This window comes from Lactuca virosa, chromosome 3 (genome assembly GCF_052849685.1).
Source record: "Lactuca virosa cultivar CGN04683 chromosome 3, Lactuca_virosa_CGN04683_v6, whole genome shotgun sequence".
NCBI classification, from domain to species: Eukaryota; Viridiplantae; Streptophyta; class Magnoliopsida; order Asterales; family Asteraceae; genus Lactuca; species Lactuca virosa.
In genome coordinates, this window is record NC_136428.1 from 127,805,859 (window position 1) to 127,826,825 (window position 20,967).

Genomic DNA, 20,967 nt, shown 5'->3' on the forward strand with positions numbered 1-20,967 from the left:
TGGATTTATTTGACATAAAATATATAATATTTTTTATGTTGTATAAAATTAATTTACCAATGTTATTTTGCTACTTTTTACATGTATTGGAAATCCAAGTGATGGAAAAAGTTGCTAAATATCACCTGAAAAGATAGCTAATGCAAATCCGTAGCTAAACTACAAGAGAAACTTGTGTAGCTAAATTTCTAGAAGGATTGCAATTTTCATTGACTTATTTATCTACTACGTAATGACATAAGAAAACATATCCAGAGTATCTTAACAAGAAGGAATATAAATGCTGATATAAGAAAACGTATCAGTAGTATCTTAACAAGAAGGCATTTAAATGCTGATGCAAGAAAACATATCGGTAGTAGTATCTAACAAGTATCTTAACAAGAAGGCATTTAAATGCGGATTTAAGAAAACATATCTGTAGTATCTTAACAAGAAGGCATCTAGTTGCATAAATATCATAGGGTGCATCATAGGAAACTACTGAAAAATAAAGAACATTGAAAGTACACTATATTAGGCCTTCATCAACAGATTTGAAACTTGGTGCATCGTTGGCCTTTCAAGTGGATTGTAGTTCAAACATGCTCTTGAGACTCTCAATACTGACATAACTTCTTTCTCAACTTGGGATGAGGGAGGCGGTATCCGACTGTCTCCCACATTTGCTAACACCAGATGATGATCATCTGATAATGTTGGTAAAGATGTTATGAGTTCTCCAGGATGCTTTCCCATGACCACTTCTAGTGCAACAACTCCAAAGCTATACACATCACATTTCTCATTTGCGACCATCGTATAAGCAAGCTCTACATCCAAAGAAACATAAGAAAAAAAACAAAAAGCTATATCAACCTCACATGATTCTAACGTAGATACATATTTATGTAAATCATGAAACTTAAGAAGATGTAGAACTACAATCACAAGATTATGTTACCTGGAGCGATATAACCATAGGTTCCTGCTACTGCAGTCCAGTTTGATGAGTCTAGCTTTAAAAGCTTGGATGTGCCAAAATCAGAAATTCGTGCCTCATAATCAGAATCGAGAAGGATGTTGGATATGGAAATGTCTCTATGCACTATAGGCGGTGAACAATCGTGATGCATATATGCCAAACCATTAGCAACGCCCTTTACAATATTGACCCTTGTTAACCAATCCAATTCTTTTGCTAATACATCGTTTTTTAAAATTGATCCAAGGCTGCCATTTTCAAGGTATTCATAAATCAAAATTGAGTTGTGGGCATGGGAGCAATATCCATAGAGTTTCACTATGTTTCGATGCCTTATGTTCGTTAATGCCCGTACCTCATTAAGGAAACCACTATGATCAACATCGTCGGATGATGAATGAAGTTTCTTGACAGCAACCACATTGTCAGGTTGTAGCTTAGCCTTGTAAACAATACCGTATCCTCCTGTCCCTATACAGTAGGCTTCATTGAAACCATTTGTTGCCTTCAAGATATCATCATACACTACTTTACCATCAAAACTTGTAATGTGGAAATAATCACCACTTTCTTCTTCCAATGGTTTATGTGGAGACTTTTTCCTTTGTTGTCGATAAGCAATGAGACCATACGTTAATAAACCAAGTAAAACTACCCCTATAAGGGGGAGCATAATTACAAGGATGAGCTTCTGACGAAAGGGATCGTTTTTCTTCTTCATAATTTGACTTGTACAAAGTTTCACTCCCGTAACATTTCCACACAAACCTGGATTACCTTGTACGGACGCATTCAACAAGTTGGGGCTCAGTGGAACCGGACCTGTGAGCTCATTGTAAGACAGGTCAATATCAATTCCACCATGCAAATTTGTAAAAGCATTAGGAATAGAACCAGATAGCATATTGTGGGAAAGATTCAATTTTTGCAATGTTTGCAAAGTTTGAACTTCAGATGGTATCTCTTGTGTGAATAAATTCTGAGATAAATCAAGTTTCTCAAGATTAACTAATTTACCAATCTCGGATGGGATTTTTCCACTGAGCTTGTTATTACTAAGATTCAGGTAATTGATTTGTGCCCATTGACCAATACTTCTGGGTATCGACCCATTCAATCTGTTTGTGGATAGATCTAGTACAAGGAGTTCATGGAATGATCCAAGCTCCAGAGGTATATTGCCTGAAAGTTGGTTATTAGACAAGTACAAACTCAGCATACTTTTCATCTTCCCAAATTTCTTAGGGATTTCACCTACCAAATGATTGGAAGAAAGATCAAGCCTTCGTAATCGCGTTGAATTTGCAAACTCTGGTGGTATGCTACCTCTGAGTTTATTGTTGCTAATGTCAAGATCAGTGAGAGACTTCAAATTCCCAAGTCCAGTAGGAATGGGACCAGATAATTTATTCACATCTAGGTACAGAAGCTGTAGGTTACTCAGGTTTGCTAGAGATAAAGGAATAGAACCACTAAGTTGATTGTTACTTACTACAAGATCAGTGAGAGACTTCAAATTCCCAAGTTCATTAGGAATGAGACCAGAAAAATTATTCCTTTGTAGGAACATACACTGTAGGTTACTGAGGTTTTCTAGGGAGGAAGGAATAGAACCACTTAGTAGATTTTGGCTCACTTGGAAATTAGTGAGAGCCTTCAAATTCCCAAGTTCAATAGGAATTGGACCAGATAATTTATTCTGATCGAGGAACAGAAATTGTAGGTTGCTCAGATTTGCAATTGATGAAGGAATAGAACCACTAAGTGTATTGTTGCTTACCAGAAGCCTAGTGAGAGACTTCAATTTCCCAAGATCAATAGGAATTGGACCAGATAACTTATTATGAGCCAGGTTCAGACGATATAGGTTGCTCAGGTTTGCTAGTGATGAAGGAATGTAACCACTAAGTCGATTCATGGCCATCACCAGAAAAGTGAGAGATTTCAAATTCCCAAGTTCATTAGGAATGGGACCAGATAAATTGTTCTCAGCTACGTACAGAGATTGTAGGTTGCTCAGATTTCCAAGTGATGAAGGAATGGGACCAGAGAGCTGATTTTGGTACAAAGAAAGGACATTTAAAGATGTCAAAACACCCAATGATGAAGGAATTGTGCTAGATAGATTGTTTGAGGATAAGTCTAGGAACTCAAGTGAGACCATGCTTCCAATTTCAGGTGGGATTTCACCAGAAAACTTATTCTGTGAAAAATCAAGATAGATAAGTTTGGACAGGAGTCGGATTTGTGGTGGAATAGGGCCAAAGAAGCTGTTTACACTGAGATCAAAATGTGTAAGATTTTGTAGCAAAAAGAATGAAATTTCTTGAAGCGTACCTCTTAACCCAGAAGACGTGAGATTCAACTTCTGAATGCTCTCATCAGCATTGCAAACTACTCCAAACCAAGAAGTGCATGGGATCGATGTACTGGAATTCAATGGGAGGGGAATCCATGAAGAAAGTAAGGAGTTGTTTGAGATTTGAAGGGTTTCTTTCCATTTAAGAAGAGCATTGCCTTCCTCCACAGAAGCAGAAGCAAAATTTGGAACAGGCGAGAGTACTGTAATGATTAGTAGAACAAGAGAGAAAAATAAGAAGTTTGAAGAAGACATTATTTGCTTTGCCATGTTGTTTTATAAAAAGGATGGTTTGGGTAAATCCTACTTTATACTTGAGCTACCCTTTGTTCTTGTTTATTTCATTTCCTTTTATTCTAAAAAGAATTTTATGGCAATTTCATATTTTTCCACAAGGATTGTCTTTTATGTAGAAGTTAAATGTCATACTTTTCCACAAAGGACTTATTACTCTTTGAATTGTATTCCTCATGACAATATAGCTAGGAAGAAAAAGAAAAACAACGTTAGAAAATAAATTTAAAATAGTTAGACATGATTTTTTTTCAGATAAATTTTAGTGCAAGTTTCACTTGGAGTGTGTTTTACTTCAGAATAAAATTATGTAACTGATAATAATATTCAGACGATTCTCAGGTCCAAATTATGTTAATTAGTTAATGTATTAATAGATCTAAATTATGTAACTTATACCAATATTAATTAATTTAGACCATTAGCATGTCCAAATTGTGTGAAGAGAAATTAAATATTCATCTATATATATATATATATTTTTCTACTCATGGAAAACCATGACAACCGACAAGTCTTACATTTTAATAAAATTAATAATAATTTAAGACATTTGTTATCGTATAGAAAAAAAAAAGGAAAAAAAGTAAAAAGATATTATATTTATCTTGTATGATCGAGTCAATTATGTGAATGGGTCAATGGAGACAGGTCAATAGTTGTGGCCTTTTAAGAAAATCTATTAAATGAATGAAGCTGATGATGCATTCCTTGAACAGGTGAACCCCATAACATAAGATAAATATGAGGATAATTAAATATAAAGAGATGTCACTTTTCCCTGCATTTATTTATTTATTTTGTTCTTTGAAAAGCGTTTAGAACATCACATACTTTGACTAAAAGTGAAGATAATTAAATAAAATGTAACATTGAATAAAGGGATATTGACCATATTTTTTTTTAAAGAATTTGACAAAATTGTAAAAATAGTCTTTCTGTTTATCAAAAATATATGATTTTGATCCAAAAACGTTTAATGGTACATCAATTGTCCAAATTTGAATAGATCGTGTGGTTTTGGTCCTATAGTTGACATTTTTTGTGGTTTTGGTCCATATCCCACATGAAATGACAAATATATCCTTAAATATTTCTTGTATAAATTATTTTAGTTTTTTTATATTTTTAATTAAAATAAATAAATAAATAAATAAAATTCCGCCCACTCCACCCTCCCCTCCGAAGTCACAACCACCCCACATCCCACTCACTCTCTCAGTCCTTACAATGACTCTATCTCTCTCAATCTATCTATCTATCTATCTATCTCATCTCATTGTTGACCGTTGGACCACCACCATCTCTACGTCATTAGATTACCATAGCCGTCAGATCGTTAGGTGTTTAGCCGAAAACCCCACCCTACCAACATCTCTCTCTCTCTCTCTCTCTCTCTCTCTCTCTCTCTCTCTCTCTCTCTCTCTCTCTCTCTCTCGTCATTCTTCTTCTTACTTTGGTGGTTCCGATCTAAATAAATTGATGAAAGGTTTCAAATCTACGTCATGAGAGGTATATTTTTAGGGCTTTGGTTTTCTTGTTCGAGGGTTAGGGTTTTCTGGCAGAGATAGATGGAAGTGGTGAACAATGATGGCAGACAACAACGAAGGTGAAGGCTGAATCCGTTCTACAAACCTTAGCCCCGACTACAGCTTCGACGGAGGACAACAATGATGAGTGGTGGGTGGTGGTTCGTCAGGCAGCAACGGATACGATGGAGAATGCATGGTCGAGAAGATATGGGCATTCAAATCTGAGAGGGAGAGGCATATGTTAGGATTTTTCGACAGAAATTCGATGAATACCACGGTGTGGTGTGGTGGATGTTGGTGAAGCTTCATCGAGTTAAGGAATGGGAGATGGTGGTAAGGGTGGGGGATAGAGGTGGTTGGTGGCAGAGAGCAGTGGTGCACGGTGATGACATGCAGAGATATTGTAGGTGTTCTTGAGAGTGTGTAGATGTTCTTGATAGTGGGTATTTGTGTTTATTTTTAAAAAAAGATATAAAGAAGAGAAGTTGATCGGAGAGAGAGAGAGAGAGAGGATGGGGAGGAGAGAGAGAGAGGGAGAGAGAGAGAGAGAGAGAGAGAGAGAAAGGGAGAGGGAGAGAGATAGATAGAGAAAAAAAAGAGATATGGTAGGCGAGCCTTTATTCTTTTTTAATTAATAAAAACATTAAATTAAATATAAAAAATAAAAATAAAATGAATATAAGGGGTAAAATAGTCTCTCAAGTTGATAGGGACTAAAACCACACAAGTTATTCAAATTTCGACCACGGATTCACCCTAAAGATTTTTGGACCAAAACCATATATTTATGACAACTACAGGGACCGTTTTTGCAATTTTGTCAAAGATTTTAGAAATTATTAATGGTAAAATTGAAAAAATAGTCCCGATGGTATTTTTATGGGTATTCATTCTAACCTCAATTTTTTTGGCTTCGTGGTCCTTTGGAGCTAGTTTCGTTGCGTATTTGGTCCCTCATAATTTTCAAATGACTAAAATACCCTTGGGGAACTTTTTTTTCAATTTTCTTTTATTTTTTAAAAATCTAATATTTATTTATTTATTTTAATAATTAAAAATAAAAGAGGACTAACCTATCTATCTCTCTCTCTCTCTCTCATACCAACCATACCCTCCATTAAAGTTGCTACCAAACACCATCATCAGTTTTTGTTCTTCGTCTTCTTCCCCCTTTCACTAAAAATTATATCCAAATATGATGAAAACACACACACTTTCGGATCATATGAACCCAAAGCAGCCACTTCGTTCACAAACTCACCTGTTCAATTTTGATTTTATTATTAAAGAGAGGAAAGAGAAGAAAGAGAGTTCAGATCCAGCCAAGAACACTGACATATCCAGATCGGATGAATACTTACCCATATGTTTTTTTTCAGAATCGACTTCATACACACATACACCCATACATGTTTGGGTTTTCAATTTCGAATTCAAAAACACACACACACACACACACACACACACACACACACACATATATATATATATATATATATATATATATATATATATATATATATATATATATATATATGAAGTTTTCATATTTGATTTACACACCCACATACAACTATATTTTCATCTGAAGAGAGAAAAGAGTTCACACTACTAGAAAAACAGCCTTTTACGACGCGCAATGTGTGTCGTAAAACGCTCAGACGACGCGCAAATGCGTGTCAAGAAAGGCACTGTCATAACGAGAGACGACGAGCATTTACAACGCGTATTTACGACACGCAATGCATATCAAGGAAGGCCCTGTCATAAAGGAAGACGACACACATTTGTGTGTCGTAACCTTACGACGCACGTTTACGACACGCAATGCGTATCATTAAATCCCCTGTCATAAAGGAAGATGACACATTTTTGCGTGTCATAATCTTAAATGTTTCAAAAAATATATATTTTTATAGATTTAGTAATTTTCAAATTAAATTAACATTCAATGTCTCATAATACAAAATAAAATATCATATATAAAAATACAATCCATTGCACAAAATTAAATGTCATACAAATAATCATTTCAATAGTAATAAATGTAATATCAAGTGTGAAGGAGATGAAAATCATCAACAAATAATAGTAGAACCACAAGAACTTTGTCACCACCTTCACAAAATCGGAGCTACTTTGCTTGACACTACGCACATCGACAAGACCTGTAAATTTGAATTATGCAACCATTAGATTCACATATTGAGAAATCAAAGTATGTTATGTTATTTCTTTCATTTAACATTGTTATATGTAATAAGATGAAATGAAAGTAGGATGCTATAATAAACACTTAGTAGATTAAGTCTAGTCCGCATTTAGTCTATTAAGTAAAATAAAAAAGTAACAAGACTTTACTCAAGCACAATTATATGGAGTGTGATTCTCTTTAATCGCTAATCTTGAAGGGATCATGTAATATTTGTTACACGGACTATTTTCAATTATAAGGATGAGTATGGGTTAGAAAGAAGTAAAATACTAAAAGCAAAGATAACCATTTGTTCCATAACATACCTTGAAAACACCTAAAGCAACTTAGAAATGGAAAATAAGGGAAATATTGGAGATTATGGCACTAGATGATAACATACCAAAGAAAAACTTTATCAATCAACTTTCTTCCACTTTAAACAAACCTCCACCGCCATAAATGTCTAAGTTCTGAAGCTTTCCCCTGTATCCGAAACACAAATTGTATAAAAAAAACATCATATTAAGTTGGCATCCACATCAACCAAGAGATGAAAAATTATCTATTTATCGTGCAATCAGTTGCTAACTTGCTATATACAATATATAAAATGTGTAAAGAATGAAAGTTTTAACTAATAGTAAGAAAACAAATAACAAAATGAGGTAATAAGATAAATATATGCAAGTGAAGCACCAAATAAGACACTTACCTTATAATTAAGATGAGAAGGTGGAAGTAAGATAGACCTCAAGAAGAAACAGTCTAATAGGCATCTTTAACATTAATAACAAGGAATCAGATGAAAGAGAGCCTAGTGAATATGAGGGCTTCAAGTAGTCTAACATCACTTTTCATTGACTCATTTAACTTAAAAAGAATTTCTTCAAGCTCCTTACGTTCAAGTTCTTTCCCTGAACCATAGTCTTCTGAACTCCCCAGCAATATACACTGCAAATGAAAACAAATGGAACATTAGAAATCTTGGAAAAAGTGCAGGAGGGTAAATAAGTAATAATGCATGCACCTGTGCATGATGAGTTTGAACCAAAGAAAGCAAATCTGGCCTGTTAATATCTTCATCACCACGTAAATTACCCCAAATCAGAGGGACCATTCGTATAATTTACTCTTGTTTATATTCCAAAATCCAATTCCTTTGGCAGATTTACAAACCAAACAGAAATATACATCAGATGCAAACTAAGTTTAATTTTATAAGGATTAGAAATCTTTTCACATTTCTTGTATATATTTTGTTATATAGGATGTATCAGAGGTACATATTTTCAATGCAAGATATAGAGAGAAAATAGGAAATATTGAAGGAGCTCGTGCTGCATTTCAGCTTTGTGATACTTCTGAATCTGATTCATCTTTCATTAAAACCGCAATAAAAGAGGCTAATATGGAGAAACGTCTGGTAAACACAATCAATCATCAATCATGATTAGTATTTTATTTGCATTTGTAGCAAAAAAACTGACTGTTTATATTTTATAATAAACAGGGAAATTTGGATATAGCTTTGGACATTTATAAAAAAAGCACTCAAATGGCAGCAGAAAAGGAGAAGATGCATATTATCCCTATTCTTTATATTCACTTTTTCCGCCTCAAATACCTAGTATGCATTGCATTTCTAACACTTATATAAATTTATTTATAACTGATTATTGTGATTTCAAGAAATAATTTACCAGGAATGGCACATGTGCCACCAAGCACCGAAGTGAAAAGGGCATCAAGGATACGCTGACATAAAAAAAATAATAAAAAAATTACAAAAACATGCAACCAGGGACTAATCTGCAATAACATAAAAGATTTGAAATACCCTCCAACGAAAATAAGATAGCGGAGCTTTATGGACCCAAATCAAAATACACATTTTAAATAGAACCCAGCACTTTTTTCTTCCTTGTTTTCATGCTAGAAAAAAATGCCAAAATGTATTTGATACCTCCCCTTCAAGCCGATCAAGTATATTTAGAACTTTCTGATGATGATGTTTTTCAGCCTCAACCTGAAATTCAACATTAAATACATTATTTTCAACTTTTATTAATTTCTGAGAAACTTAAAGAAAAAAACATTGCATAATAGAGTAATTAATCACCATGGATATAAGTCGTTGAAGTGTTAATCTCTGTTGTTGAGCTTCAACAGCTGACATGGTAACAACAACTTCTTTACCCAATACAGTCATGTTTGACTTCAATTCCTAAAGCCTAGCTTGAGCAACTTCATATTTTGATAAATTATCAACATTCCCACTAGATTCCCTCACTTTATCCTGCCTTCTTGCAACTTCAATCACATGTAAAGATGATGAACATGAGGAGGGCATTTATGTCTTTTATACATAACTAACTATATAAGTTATGTTAACCTGAGCTTCAGCTTCTTGTCTGACTCTATCATATCTTTGTGCATGATGTCTTGCATCCTCCAAAGGAGCTCCCACTACCATAGCTCTCAAAGGCTCTACAACTCATTGCTGCTTTGGATAATGAACTACCACTTGTGCAAGTGTTCACAGCACCATATTTTCATGCTGTCTTCAGAGATTTTGGTACCTATAGACAGAAACACACATACACACACAGGTATTGATAGTGTGCAAAATGAAAACTGTAATTTGGACATAAAATTGAAGTTACCAATTTCAACTTGCTTGGTTCCAGTTACAATAAAACCCTTGACACCACGGACAATATCGCGTTGAAAGTGCTGGTAAAAAAGAAGGAACGTTATTATGTTAAGAGATAATATGAATAGCTTGCAAAAAGTTAAAAAAGAAAAGAAAATTAATGTGTGTAACCTTAGCAGATCGGGTTGATATGTAAAGCTTTTCAAGCTTTTGTTGTTGTTGAAGTTCTACTTCATTGGCTACAATATCTTAAGAGCCTCCAAGGCTCCAAGTCCACCAGCAAATTGTTTGAGGACAGCTATTATTCCATTGATGTTGTTAATACATACCGGTTCCTTTCGTGAATAAACAGATGGAGTGACTCCGCCTTCTTCAGATTGATGATGACGGGGCGTCTAAATAGAAAAGTCCATGCAATTCAGAATAACTACTAGCCTGGTGAGGTTAATTAAAAACAAGAAAATATATCAGTTCTTGCTAATTAAACTTATATTAGAGAGAGAGAGAGAGAGAGATTTTAGTGGTGTTTATATCTTGCATTTCAGAAGGCAGAACACGAAAAATGAAGTCCTCTGAGAGCTTTTCTCTTCTCTCTTTATTATACAATGATATATATATTAATCAAAAAATATTAATAGTACTTCAAGCCTCATGATTTTGATAAGATTATAATTTATTTTCTAAATATTTTTTTTATCACCTTATTTGGGTTTTAATTAGCTTTAATTTTTTTTAGTTTAAATAATAAATTATATAATTATTATAAGCAAATAATATATAGAGTAGTGCCAAAAATATATCTTGTATTTACATACTGTATAATATAAAACTTTAACATGATCATGAAATGTAAAATGTAGGTAGAGCATTATCTTCAACTTGTGAAAATTGAGGTAATGAGGTCATCTCATCAACTAATCGGGGATTATGAGTACACAACACATAGTAGCTTAATGCATGCTCCTTCAATCCCTATTGTCAAGTTCCATTTTGAGCTATCTCCAATGCAGGTTTCAATTTTAAATATTTTACTTTTACCCGATTTTATTAATTTCCCTTTCAAATTGGTTGTAACTTTAACCATTGTTTCATGACCAGGTCTTCATAACAGAAAATTCCAAACCCTTTTCTCATTTCATCACCGAATCAGATTTACAACTAAAACAGCTTTATCAAGTGCTATTGCTGCATATTGAGGCCAAAATGATTAGAATCTCTCGAAATATGTAATACTTTAGCAATAATATTAAAAAAATAAACACTAGATGAAAAAAAATGTACCATCTCCAAATCCATAAAATGGAATCAAGTTATCTTCATCAAAATTGAATCTTGTCTTCACAATAATGGAATTTAGAAAGCACCATGAAATAAGAATTAGAAAGTCAGCTGTCCACTCAATGATTTTGGTGAAATAAATCCCAAGAATGAGGTTGAAAGACTCAAGTCCTTCACTTGCAAGGCCTCTGTCACCTGTAAATGGAGTATTTGCCTCATAAAATTGACCATTTAATTTCCAATCAAAACCATAGTAAAACCAATCCATAAACATAGAAAAAAACATAGACAGATTATATTAAAAAAACAATTCAAAACAGAACTCTAGATTTTTAGTCATAAACCTGATGTTCAAACTTAAAAAATAGAATTCCAACTTCCAAGCACATAGAAAAACAGAAACAGATTACATCAGCCTTAGAAGCTAAACAAAAATCATCCACCTGGTTAACTCTTGATATCACAATTGGAATTGCAGACTGCAGAGAATTCACCAATGAATCAATTAGCTCTCTGTTAAAAAGGAGAGGAGATAAGGAACCTTTATGAATATGAAAAACCACTTGTTTTCTCCTAGAAAGATGTTGATGAATGTATATGAGGTCCTTAAGCATTAAATTTGTTTCGAACAACTCAATTAATTCACTCTGAGATTAATCATTTAGTCCAATATGAGATTCCTAATCCTGAAAGCTGATTTTGCTTATAACAGCTTAACAAATGATCACTCTATGAGTTTAATTATTTAGTTTGACATCAGATTCATAACCTGAACATTGCTTTCGTATGGATTAACATGACAATCTGAATTAATTGAAAGCAAATTAAACAAAACCTACGGTCAATACCTGAGAAGGAAGGACGAATGATTTACCTGAGAAGGAAGGACGAATGGATTTCCAGTGCGGTGATAATCTTTCATATGTATTAAGCCAAGTTGCTTCAGCTGGTACATCAAGAGAATTATCGAAAGGTAACAAAAGGCGATGAGTGCATCAGCTGGATTGTCGACAAGGGTAAATGTTGATTCAAACCCTAGAAATCGCTCCAAAAGGGTCAGCGATGGGAGGGGGGAATGATTTTCAATGTAAGATAGAGGAGGTTGCTTCGAGCCCTTGAAATCACACGACGTCGAGAATAATGAAGAAGCTAAGGGGGTGTTTGAGAGTGATGTATGTTCTTGTTCTGGATGTGTAGCTGAGAGGCATCGTGCTTGAAGGTGGTTGCACTCAACATTTATTTTTGGTAGACGATAGATGAAGCGAGGAGTTCAATCGATGTTTTTAGAGTGAAATCGGAGATTAGAGAGCCGAAGAGGAGAGAATCACAGAAGCATGAAGTGTGGATTGAGTTTTTAGGGTTCAATGGTGGTGGCGATGGCTTACGTTTGCAGAGATAATGGAGTGAGAGAATGAAGGGAGATAGATCGAGAGGAGATAGTGCCGAAGCGGAAAGAAGGTAGAAAAGAACAAGGCGGGTTTTCAAAATTTTGGGGATTTCATTTTCGCCCGTATCTACTAAACGCGCGTTCATTAAAATTATAAAGCGACACTTCTAGAGGACGCGCATTTAAGATACAGCGCCCTCAGTGTTTTTAATTTTTTTTCTTATGACACTAATTTATGGGCACGCAATAATCCGTGACCTAAATCCTTAAATTTTTTTAAGAGATGACACTTTTTTAATGTCACTCTCTTTTGCATAACATAAATCAGTGAGTGTCGTGGTTTGCGAGTCGTAAAAGGCTGTTTTTCTAGTAGTGTCAAGAACATACATATTCTATTTTCTATTTAATTTCGGGGTTTATTCTTGAGAGTTCAAAGTAAGAAAACCCAACCCCACATATTTGCAACATATATTTGCAACTATCAGCGATTTTGATTTCGGTTGTTTTCATCGATTTATAAAAGAAAAAAGAAGAGAAATTGTTCTATTGCAAGAGAATGAGGGGGTGTGATTTTGATGGAGTGATGATCTGATTTTATGTGTGTGTGTGTGTTCATCATATTGTATGTGTGTGTTCATCTGATTTCATGTATTTGTGTGTGTTAATCTGATTTTGAGTGTATATGTGTGTTACATCTGATCTAATTTTGTGTGTGTGTTCATCAGATCTGATTTCATGTGTGTGTGTGTGTATGTGTTCATCAGATAGGGGCGAACTATAGAACACACACAAATTTGACGTATGGTTTTTTTTCTGGGATAATTTTTTGGTGGAGATAAAGTGGCTGAAAAAAAGTTTAGGAGGAGACAAAGTCGGCAGACGATGGTGGTGGCGGAGGATGTTCTTGAATCTATGAATATGTTCATGGGTGTTTATTAAACACATATCCAAAGAGAGAGAGAGAGAGAGGGAGAGAGAGAGAGAGAGAGAGAGAGAGAGAGAGAGAGAAAGAGAGAGAGAGAGAGAGAGAGAGAGAGAGAGAGAAAGGTGAGCCCTCATTTTTTCCAATTAATAATACTTTAAATTAAATAGAAAAAAACATGAAAAAGTGTATTAGAAGGGCAATTTAGTATTTTCAGTTTTTTGACGGGCCAAAATCACAAACAAACATGGTCAAAAGGACCAACAATCCAAAAAACTTGGAGTTTGGACGAAAACTCAGAAAAAAAAATGCATACCACACGGACCATTTTTTGCAGTTTTGTCATTATTAAATTTTCAAGAAATAAGTTAAAGATAAATCTTCATAAAGGTCCCAATAGTTTCTCAAAATATCAAGTTTAGTTCCTAACTTTTTTCGGTCTCATGGAAGGTCCTTTTGGTTTTAAAACTTTTCATAGATAGTACTTCTGACTACCAATTTTGATACCTTAAGTCACAACATGTTTAAGGCGTGTGAGAGGAAAATAGTCTTTTACAAAACATAGGAACGATTCATGATTAATTTACAAAACACTAATCTGATTCCAAATCCTACAAAAAATACCAAAACTTCCAAGTGTTAAATAACATTATACTTTAAACTTCTAAGTGTGAAACAACATCATACTTTTAGATTAAAAGTATTAATAACATCACAAAAATAACAGAAACAAGAATTAACAAGAGAGCATGAACTATGAGAAAAATCACACCAATTTCTCAAATTAAGTGGATGTCAAAGATTCATGTTCATGTCAAGCATTATGAGATTAAAAGGCTTTAAAAGAATAGGAAGATTTTTTCCCAAATACATACTCTTGGATTCCAAGCAACACAAAACCCACATCACAAGTTATAAAAGAAGTAGTCATATTAATAATGTTAATATTAATAAGAACTCAACAAAGTGAATCCATGAAACTAGATGATAATAACTTTCATCATTCTTCAATTATCATTATGTGAAGCTTACCCATTTACAAAAAAGAAAAAAAAATACTGTCAATCTTGTTTTGGGGTTCATTTCCTTAAAATCCAAAGCAAATTCATTTACCCTAGACTAGATATTTTATCTGGTCTCATTGATTGGATCCATTAATGATTTATTTTTGCTACTCCCAACAAAATTAAAACCAACAACAATCTATCAATCACAAAACTTTCTAAAAGAATTATGAATCTATTCACTTTTCACCCAACAAACTCATGGTAATCGATGGTGCAATACATATAGGTTTCAAACTCGGGATTCTAGAATACTAAAGTTGATGTTAAATTTCGTGATGGATTATACAATTTCATCGGGGTATATACGTAATAAAAAAAATAGAAACAAAACTTGTCCCAAGATTATTCTAGACTTAGTTTTTCAGACTTCTTCTCTTTCATACTTGTTACATTAGATCGATTCAGATTATCACAAGACAAGAAATAATTATCGAACTGATGGGAGCATATTAGGGTATGATAGGCGAATTGTTGGTGGTTGGATGGAATGATGCCCAATGGCCTCTTGAAGGGCAACAAAACGGTTCCGGCAACATAGGGAAGGCATCTGTAACACTACAAAAATCAAGGAAATTTAATTTTTTTAAAATCAACCATGAACCATAATTTTTACAAAAATAATCATTGCTCAAAAGTAACATCATATGAGAGTGTCCCAAATAAACCAATCACATGAAAATAGAAAGATGTGCACGATCAGGCCTTTGCTTTCCCACGATCCTCTGAAGTACCAGAAACTATAAAATTGTAAGCCAAAGCTTAGTGAGTTCCCCCAAAGTACCAACACACCACATAACAAGCAAGCATGCAAATATGAGCAGCCATCCTGACTGAACCGCCTCATAGGTCCTACAACCTATCTGGACCACTCCACGGGTTGCCGGCATGACTGGACCGCCTCACAAGACCTACAACTTATCTGGTCGTCTCCAGGTGTCTTGGCCTATAGCTCAAAGCAGGACCGCCTCAACCCAACCACAATATGTCTACATATATAACAGATAAACATAAACATAGAACTGGAAAATATAGATAATCATACAAATTTACTAATCAACCACATACTAGCACAGCACTATCCCAGCCAGGATAAATAACCTAGTGGGTCGGCATTGGTGCCTTCGACCCATGGGTACAGTGAGGAAAACTTACCTCTCGATCTGAAAGCAAGCTGAATAAATCTCTGCTCCGAAAACCGGTTCTACTCGACACTATTATCCAAAATATTTCCTAACTAAAATTAATACCAAATTACCCAAAATACCCTTTGGTCAAGATTGGTCAAACCTAACAAACTAACCGAGTTAGCCTAGCCGAGTCAACCCAGCCGAGTCGATCCAGCCGAGTATGTGGGGTGTACCCTTCTGTACACGGGGTGTACTCGGTGGCTAAACAGGGATCATGGATTTGGCTACGTACCCGCAACGTACCAACTAGTATGCCCGACGTACCCAGCTGGACTCCCACTTAATGTATTAAGTGCTTAATACTTGGTCTTTTACGTCCAAAATGCAGATCCAAGTCCAAAATGTCTCCTTTGAACATAAAGTTTCAAACTTTATGGTCTTGCATGGCCAATAGGTGCTCAACACTAAAAACTGTAGTGGTGATTATGATGACAAATGTGAAATATGAAAGATCTAGTGAATCATCATACAAATCATGAACACATAGATTAAATAAATCTGGTTTAAGCTTTCATTAGTTTGGTTAGAAAGAGTACAAAATGGGTTTGCAATAATTCTCTCTCTAAAACTAATGCTCTCCAAATGTTCCTTACAAGTTCTTACATAATGAGAGTCACTCACTTCCTATTTATAGGAAAGACTCAACCCATTTACACATACAAGAGGGTAAGCCACATCCAAGCGTGACTTTGCACCCTAACATTCTCCCCTTCAAAGTTAGAATTGGATGTCACGGCTTCAATATCCAACGAGCTCACGCGATCAAGACCAAACTCCCCCTCGAACGAACTGGTCTACAAATCTACAAATGAATATCTGAAGCTTCGAATACCCACTTTTCATTCTCCCCCTTTTTATAATCAAAAAAATGATTATAAAAACCATTAAGGGTGAGAAGCGCCCGAGGAATAATCTTCACATAACTCCCCCTTGATGTGTGCCAAAAATGAAACGTCGAAAAACTTGCATGGAAAAACAATCACGAAAAAGCCACAAAAAATTTCCAAATTTTGGTGAACATTTTCGACTTTTTGGTGAGAGTTGCAAGAATTTCCAAAATCAGGGTAAAAACTGTTACTTTTAGAATATGAAAGATCTAGTGAATCATCATACAAATCATGAACACATGGAGTAAATAAATTTGGTTTAAGCTCTCATTAGTTTGGTTAGAAAGAGTACAAATTGGTTTGTTATTTCTCTCTCTAAAACTAACACTCCAAAATGATCATTACAAGTTCAAATTCCAATTTCAGTAGAACCTCCTTCAATCTTCACTTTCTCTGTTCTTTTGCTTTGACTTCATCCTTCAACATTCGATTCCAAATATGAGACTTTGGAAATTCGATAATTCCAAATCGAATACACATACCATCAATTTGGATTTCGAAATCACTTCAAACAACAATCTTCGAATTCAATATCCAGTAACACAGTCTAAATTCGACTCCAATTTTCACACAAGTTTTACTCGTCTGTTCAAACTCCAATCAAAGAACACTAGGATACACTTTCGAAAGTAATCTCGACTGCAAACAAATAAGCTTTTGACTTCCAATTTCTCTAAATTCTTTCGATTCAGTTGAATCCGAGCACTATCAAACATCAATTGACTCATTATTCCAAAATTGAAATTCACATCTTTCATCGATTCGAACTTCAATCAACACTACTATGATAATAACGAAACAAAATCAAATATGTTTTACTATATGGATTTCGATCTTGAGATTGACTTCAAACTGAATTCCAAAATCGAATTGTGTATCGATGCGAAAAAGAAAAATATTAGGATTTAGGAGAAATCTATAATGAATCGGGCTAAAGGATGTGTATCCAAAATGCTTTTGGGCTTAATTAAAAAACATAGTTTCGGATTAATCAACACACAGTAAATCGAATTACTTTTGGGCTCCAGATCATATTGGGCTTGAATTTTGGATTGAACAGTACCAGATCGAAAATTTTAGGCTTGATCTAAAAAAGTTATTGGATCAACAATGGGGTTGAAATGAATTCGATCCGGTGAAACAAAGCGATCAAAAATGAAAAAACGCAAAACACGAATCGAAATCATAGACGTTTTGGAATCCATTTGACAACTTGAGATACCTTTTTGACGATCCGGCTTCCATTTGCAACGAACGAATCAAATTTAGAAGATCTTGGTTCTTTTTTTGGAACGAGAAAATCTCCAATTTGAACATTGTACCACCCATGCACGATGCATGTTGTACAACTCGTCCTTCATGTTCTTCGTGTTCTTCAACGATCCAAGAACATCTTCATAAGAACCATCAACACTTTTGGGTTTTGACTTCAAATTCAATGCAACATTTGGAGATTGTTGCTTTGGAACCCAAATTTGCTTCATGGATTTCAGATTCACAACAACATTTTATGATTTTTATGCATAAACCCGCTTGTTTTTACGTTTGATCTTCTTCTTTTTCTTTCTCATGTTTTTGCATCTTGAAGATTTGATTTCAAGAACACCTTCATTCTTGACAACTTCAACTTGACAAGTTTGAATCAAATCTTTTGGAGTTTGATACTTGTGAATTTCTTGGATTAACGGCTTTCGATAAGGAATCATTCATTCAAACGAATCACAAGAACACAAAATATCATCGGTTTGAACTTCTTATCATGAACTTCAAGAACATCAAGAACATCACATTGAACTCCATAGTCTTGAACTCGAACATACTTAAGAGCATGAACATCACTTGGGTTTTCACCAAGATAAATGTATTTGTTATTAAACAAATCTCTTTCTTCTGCTTCCTTTTGATTTCCACTCCAACATAACATGTTCACAGAAATTTAAACCAAGCCTTCAATCTTCGAAAGTGGTTGAAATATCAATCTTCCATGATCATCCTTCAAATCTCCATAAGAATAGTACTCCATGAAATCAACCCTCCTTTCAAAAATAATCCATAGAATTGATTTTCGTTGACTTTGTATTTCACACCTTCAATGATTACAACCCAAGAATCATAACCCAAATACACCATGATCACAAAAACTTTGCAAATTTCTAGAGATAGAAAGTGATAATCAAAGAGATCTCTAAAGAGAGAAAGTACATATGACCCAAATTCTAGAGAGATAAAGTGGTACAAACAAGTATTCTAGAGAGAGAAAATCAAATTATAGATCAAATTAATCAAGGAAAATTTCGATTTCTAGAACACAAACTTTCTCAAAAAAATGAAGAACCCACAAAAATGAAGATTCACTCAAATCATGAAGTCATCATGGATCAATTCTTGATCAAATCAAGAACACCGCTCTGATACCAATTGTAGTGGTGTTGATTATGATGACAAATGCGGAATATGAAAGATCTAGTGACTCATCATACAAATCATGAACACATGGAGTAAATAAATTTGGATTAAGCTCTCATTAGTTTGGTTAGAAAGAGTACAAATGGGTTTGCAATAATTCTCTCTCTAAAATTAATGCTCTCCAAATGTTCCTTACAGGTTCTTACATAATGGGAGTCACTCACTTCGTATTTATAGGAAATACTCAACCTATTTACACATACAAGAGGGTAAGCCACATCCAAGTGTGACTTTGCATGCTAACACTTATCGATCAAACGAGGATCGAAGACCCACCCTCGATCGATCTGTCATCATCATACCAAAACACCCCTACCAACTATTGTTCCAATTTCTATCGACACCCCCTTTTCCTTGGTGTTACCTCCCGGATCATAAAAGAAGAGGCAACGAGAAGCTTCTGGAGCACCTTTGGTTGTCTTCACTTTTTTCTTGCCCTTCCCATCGACCTGTTGATGTTCCCTTTTTGTGTTCTCTGCCGATGAACATGAAGGAAAATATACGGAGGGTCGCTGGAAATTGGCTTCCCCCTTTCCCCCTTCCTTCTTGTCTCGATCGAACATTGTCGATGCCTCTACCCTTGTTGATTTTGTTTCCTTCCTTCGTTCATTCTTCTCCTTCGATCCATCCAAGGACTCGCAGACCTCTTTTCCCACTCATTTTTTTTAAATGAACAGAATTAACCCTCCAGTTGTAGCTATTAATCAAATCAGTACCTCCAATGAATATTTAAACAAGATCAATCCCTTCTTAATTTAAATCATTTCAAAACTATCCCAAATGATTTAAAATATCACCAAACAGTCCTTATTATACCTAAAGATGAATCAATAGCCCTCCATTTATTAAGTTATTACCAAAATAGCCCCTTTTTGGTTACTTAAGTGACTAAATAAACCTTTTGATTTATATCATTACAAAAACAGTTTCTTTAGTTTAAAATAATACAAATATAGTCTCGGGGTTTCTTTTAGCGCAAAAGGCGTCAAGATGCGGTTTCTCACGCGAAGCTTCACAAAAATGAAACGACTCCGATCAAATCGAACTCACGCTTCAAGGGTGAGTTTCTATAGCCCCTCTTTTATGGTTTTCATATTTGGGGGACAATACATGCGTGTCTATTAAAGTATCGATGATTTTAACATTTTATACACAAAATAGCATCATACTTTATTATTGTCAAAAGTTTATGAAATAACAATCTAAAATGTACAGATCATCAATAAATCATATAAATTATAGTTGAATACTATAAATGACATAATTACACCTTGTTGTAATATATTAAATAATATTAATAAAAATCACAAGATTTTAAGTAAATTACTATAAAGATATAAGTTTTTTGAGGAATCATAAATTGTAATACTTGTCATATATATGCACGAATATGTTGAGAAAAGCATGAAAAGACATTATACATATAACCAAAATATGATATTCAACATCTCTTTCAAAAAAAAATATGATATTCAACATAATTATGTACAAAAGAAATGTATATTACCTTAAACGGTTGATAAACGAAGATTGAACAAATACATAATAACTAACTGAAAATATAACAAAAATCAATTATTATTATTATTATTATTATACTCTCAATCATCATGTATAAATGATTTTAAAATAAAACAATATATTTTATTTTTATAATTATTATAAAAATATAAATCATTTTAACTGTAATATGAAATTCGTCATATATGATGACATAATTGATTCTCAAATTGTAAGAATCGTTACCAAATAAATTATATATCGTATTAGTTAT

General features: G+C 34.2%; 1 protein-coding gene and 1 pseudogene across 4 annotated transcripts; both read right to left on the bottom strand.

The window, feature by feature from the left end:
- Positions 1 to 261: 261 nt before the first annotated feature.
- LOC145166536 (uncharacterized) lies at positions 262 to 3,703 on the bottom strand. Of its 4 annotated transcripts, none has more exons than XM_079085545.1 (3): positions 1,982 to 3,700; positions 944 to 1,786; positions 262 to 812 (listed from the first exon to the last, which is right to left on the bottom strand). In XM_079085545.1, the coding sequence occupies exons 1-3, from the start codon at positions 3,591 to 3,593 to the stop codon at positions 517 to 519; spliced, it is 2,751 nt and encodes a 916-aa protein (XP_078941671.1). In that variant the 5' UTR covers positions 3,594 to 3,700; the 3' UTR covers positions 262 to 516. The 4 variants fall into 4 exon arrangements, with proteins under 4 accessions (XP_078941671.1, XP_078941672.1, XP_078941670.1 ...); XM_079085546.1 differs by having other exon boundaries at positions 944 to 3,243; positions 3,302 to 3,395; XM_079085544.1 differs by having other exon boundaries at positions 944 to 3,699.
- A 5,302-nt stretch (positions 3,704 to 9,005) lies between these two features.
- Positions 9,006 to 19,756, bottom strand: LOC145164037 (uncharacterized; annotated as a pseudogene).
- Between the last annotated feature and the right edge of the window lie 1,211 nt (positions 19,757 to 20,967).

Bases quoted from the DNA above. Each gene is read 5' to 3' on its own strand.
- LOC145166536 (XM_079085544.1), bottom strand. From the start codon at position 3,593: ATGGCAAAGCAAATAATGTCTTCTTCAAACTTCTTATTTTTCTCTCTT. The intron at 813-943 runs GTAACATAATCT...CTTTGGATGTAG, and splicing joins CTATGGTTATATCGCTCCAG to AGCTTGCTTATACGATGGTC.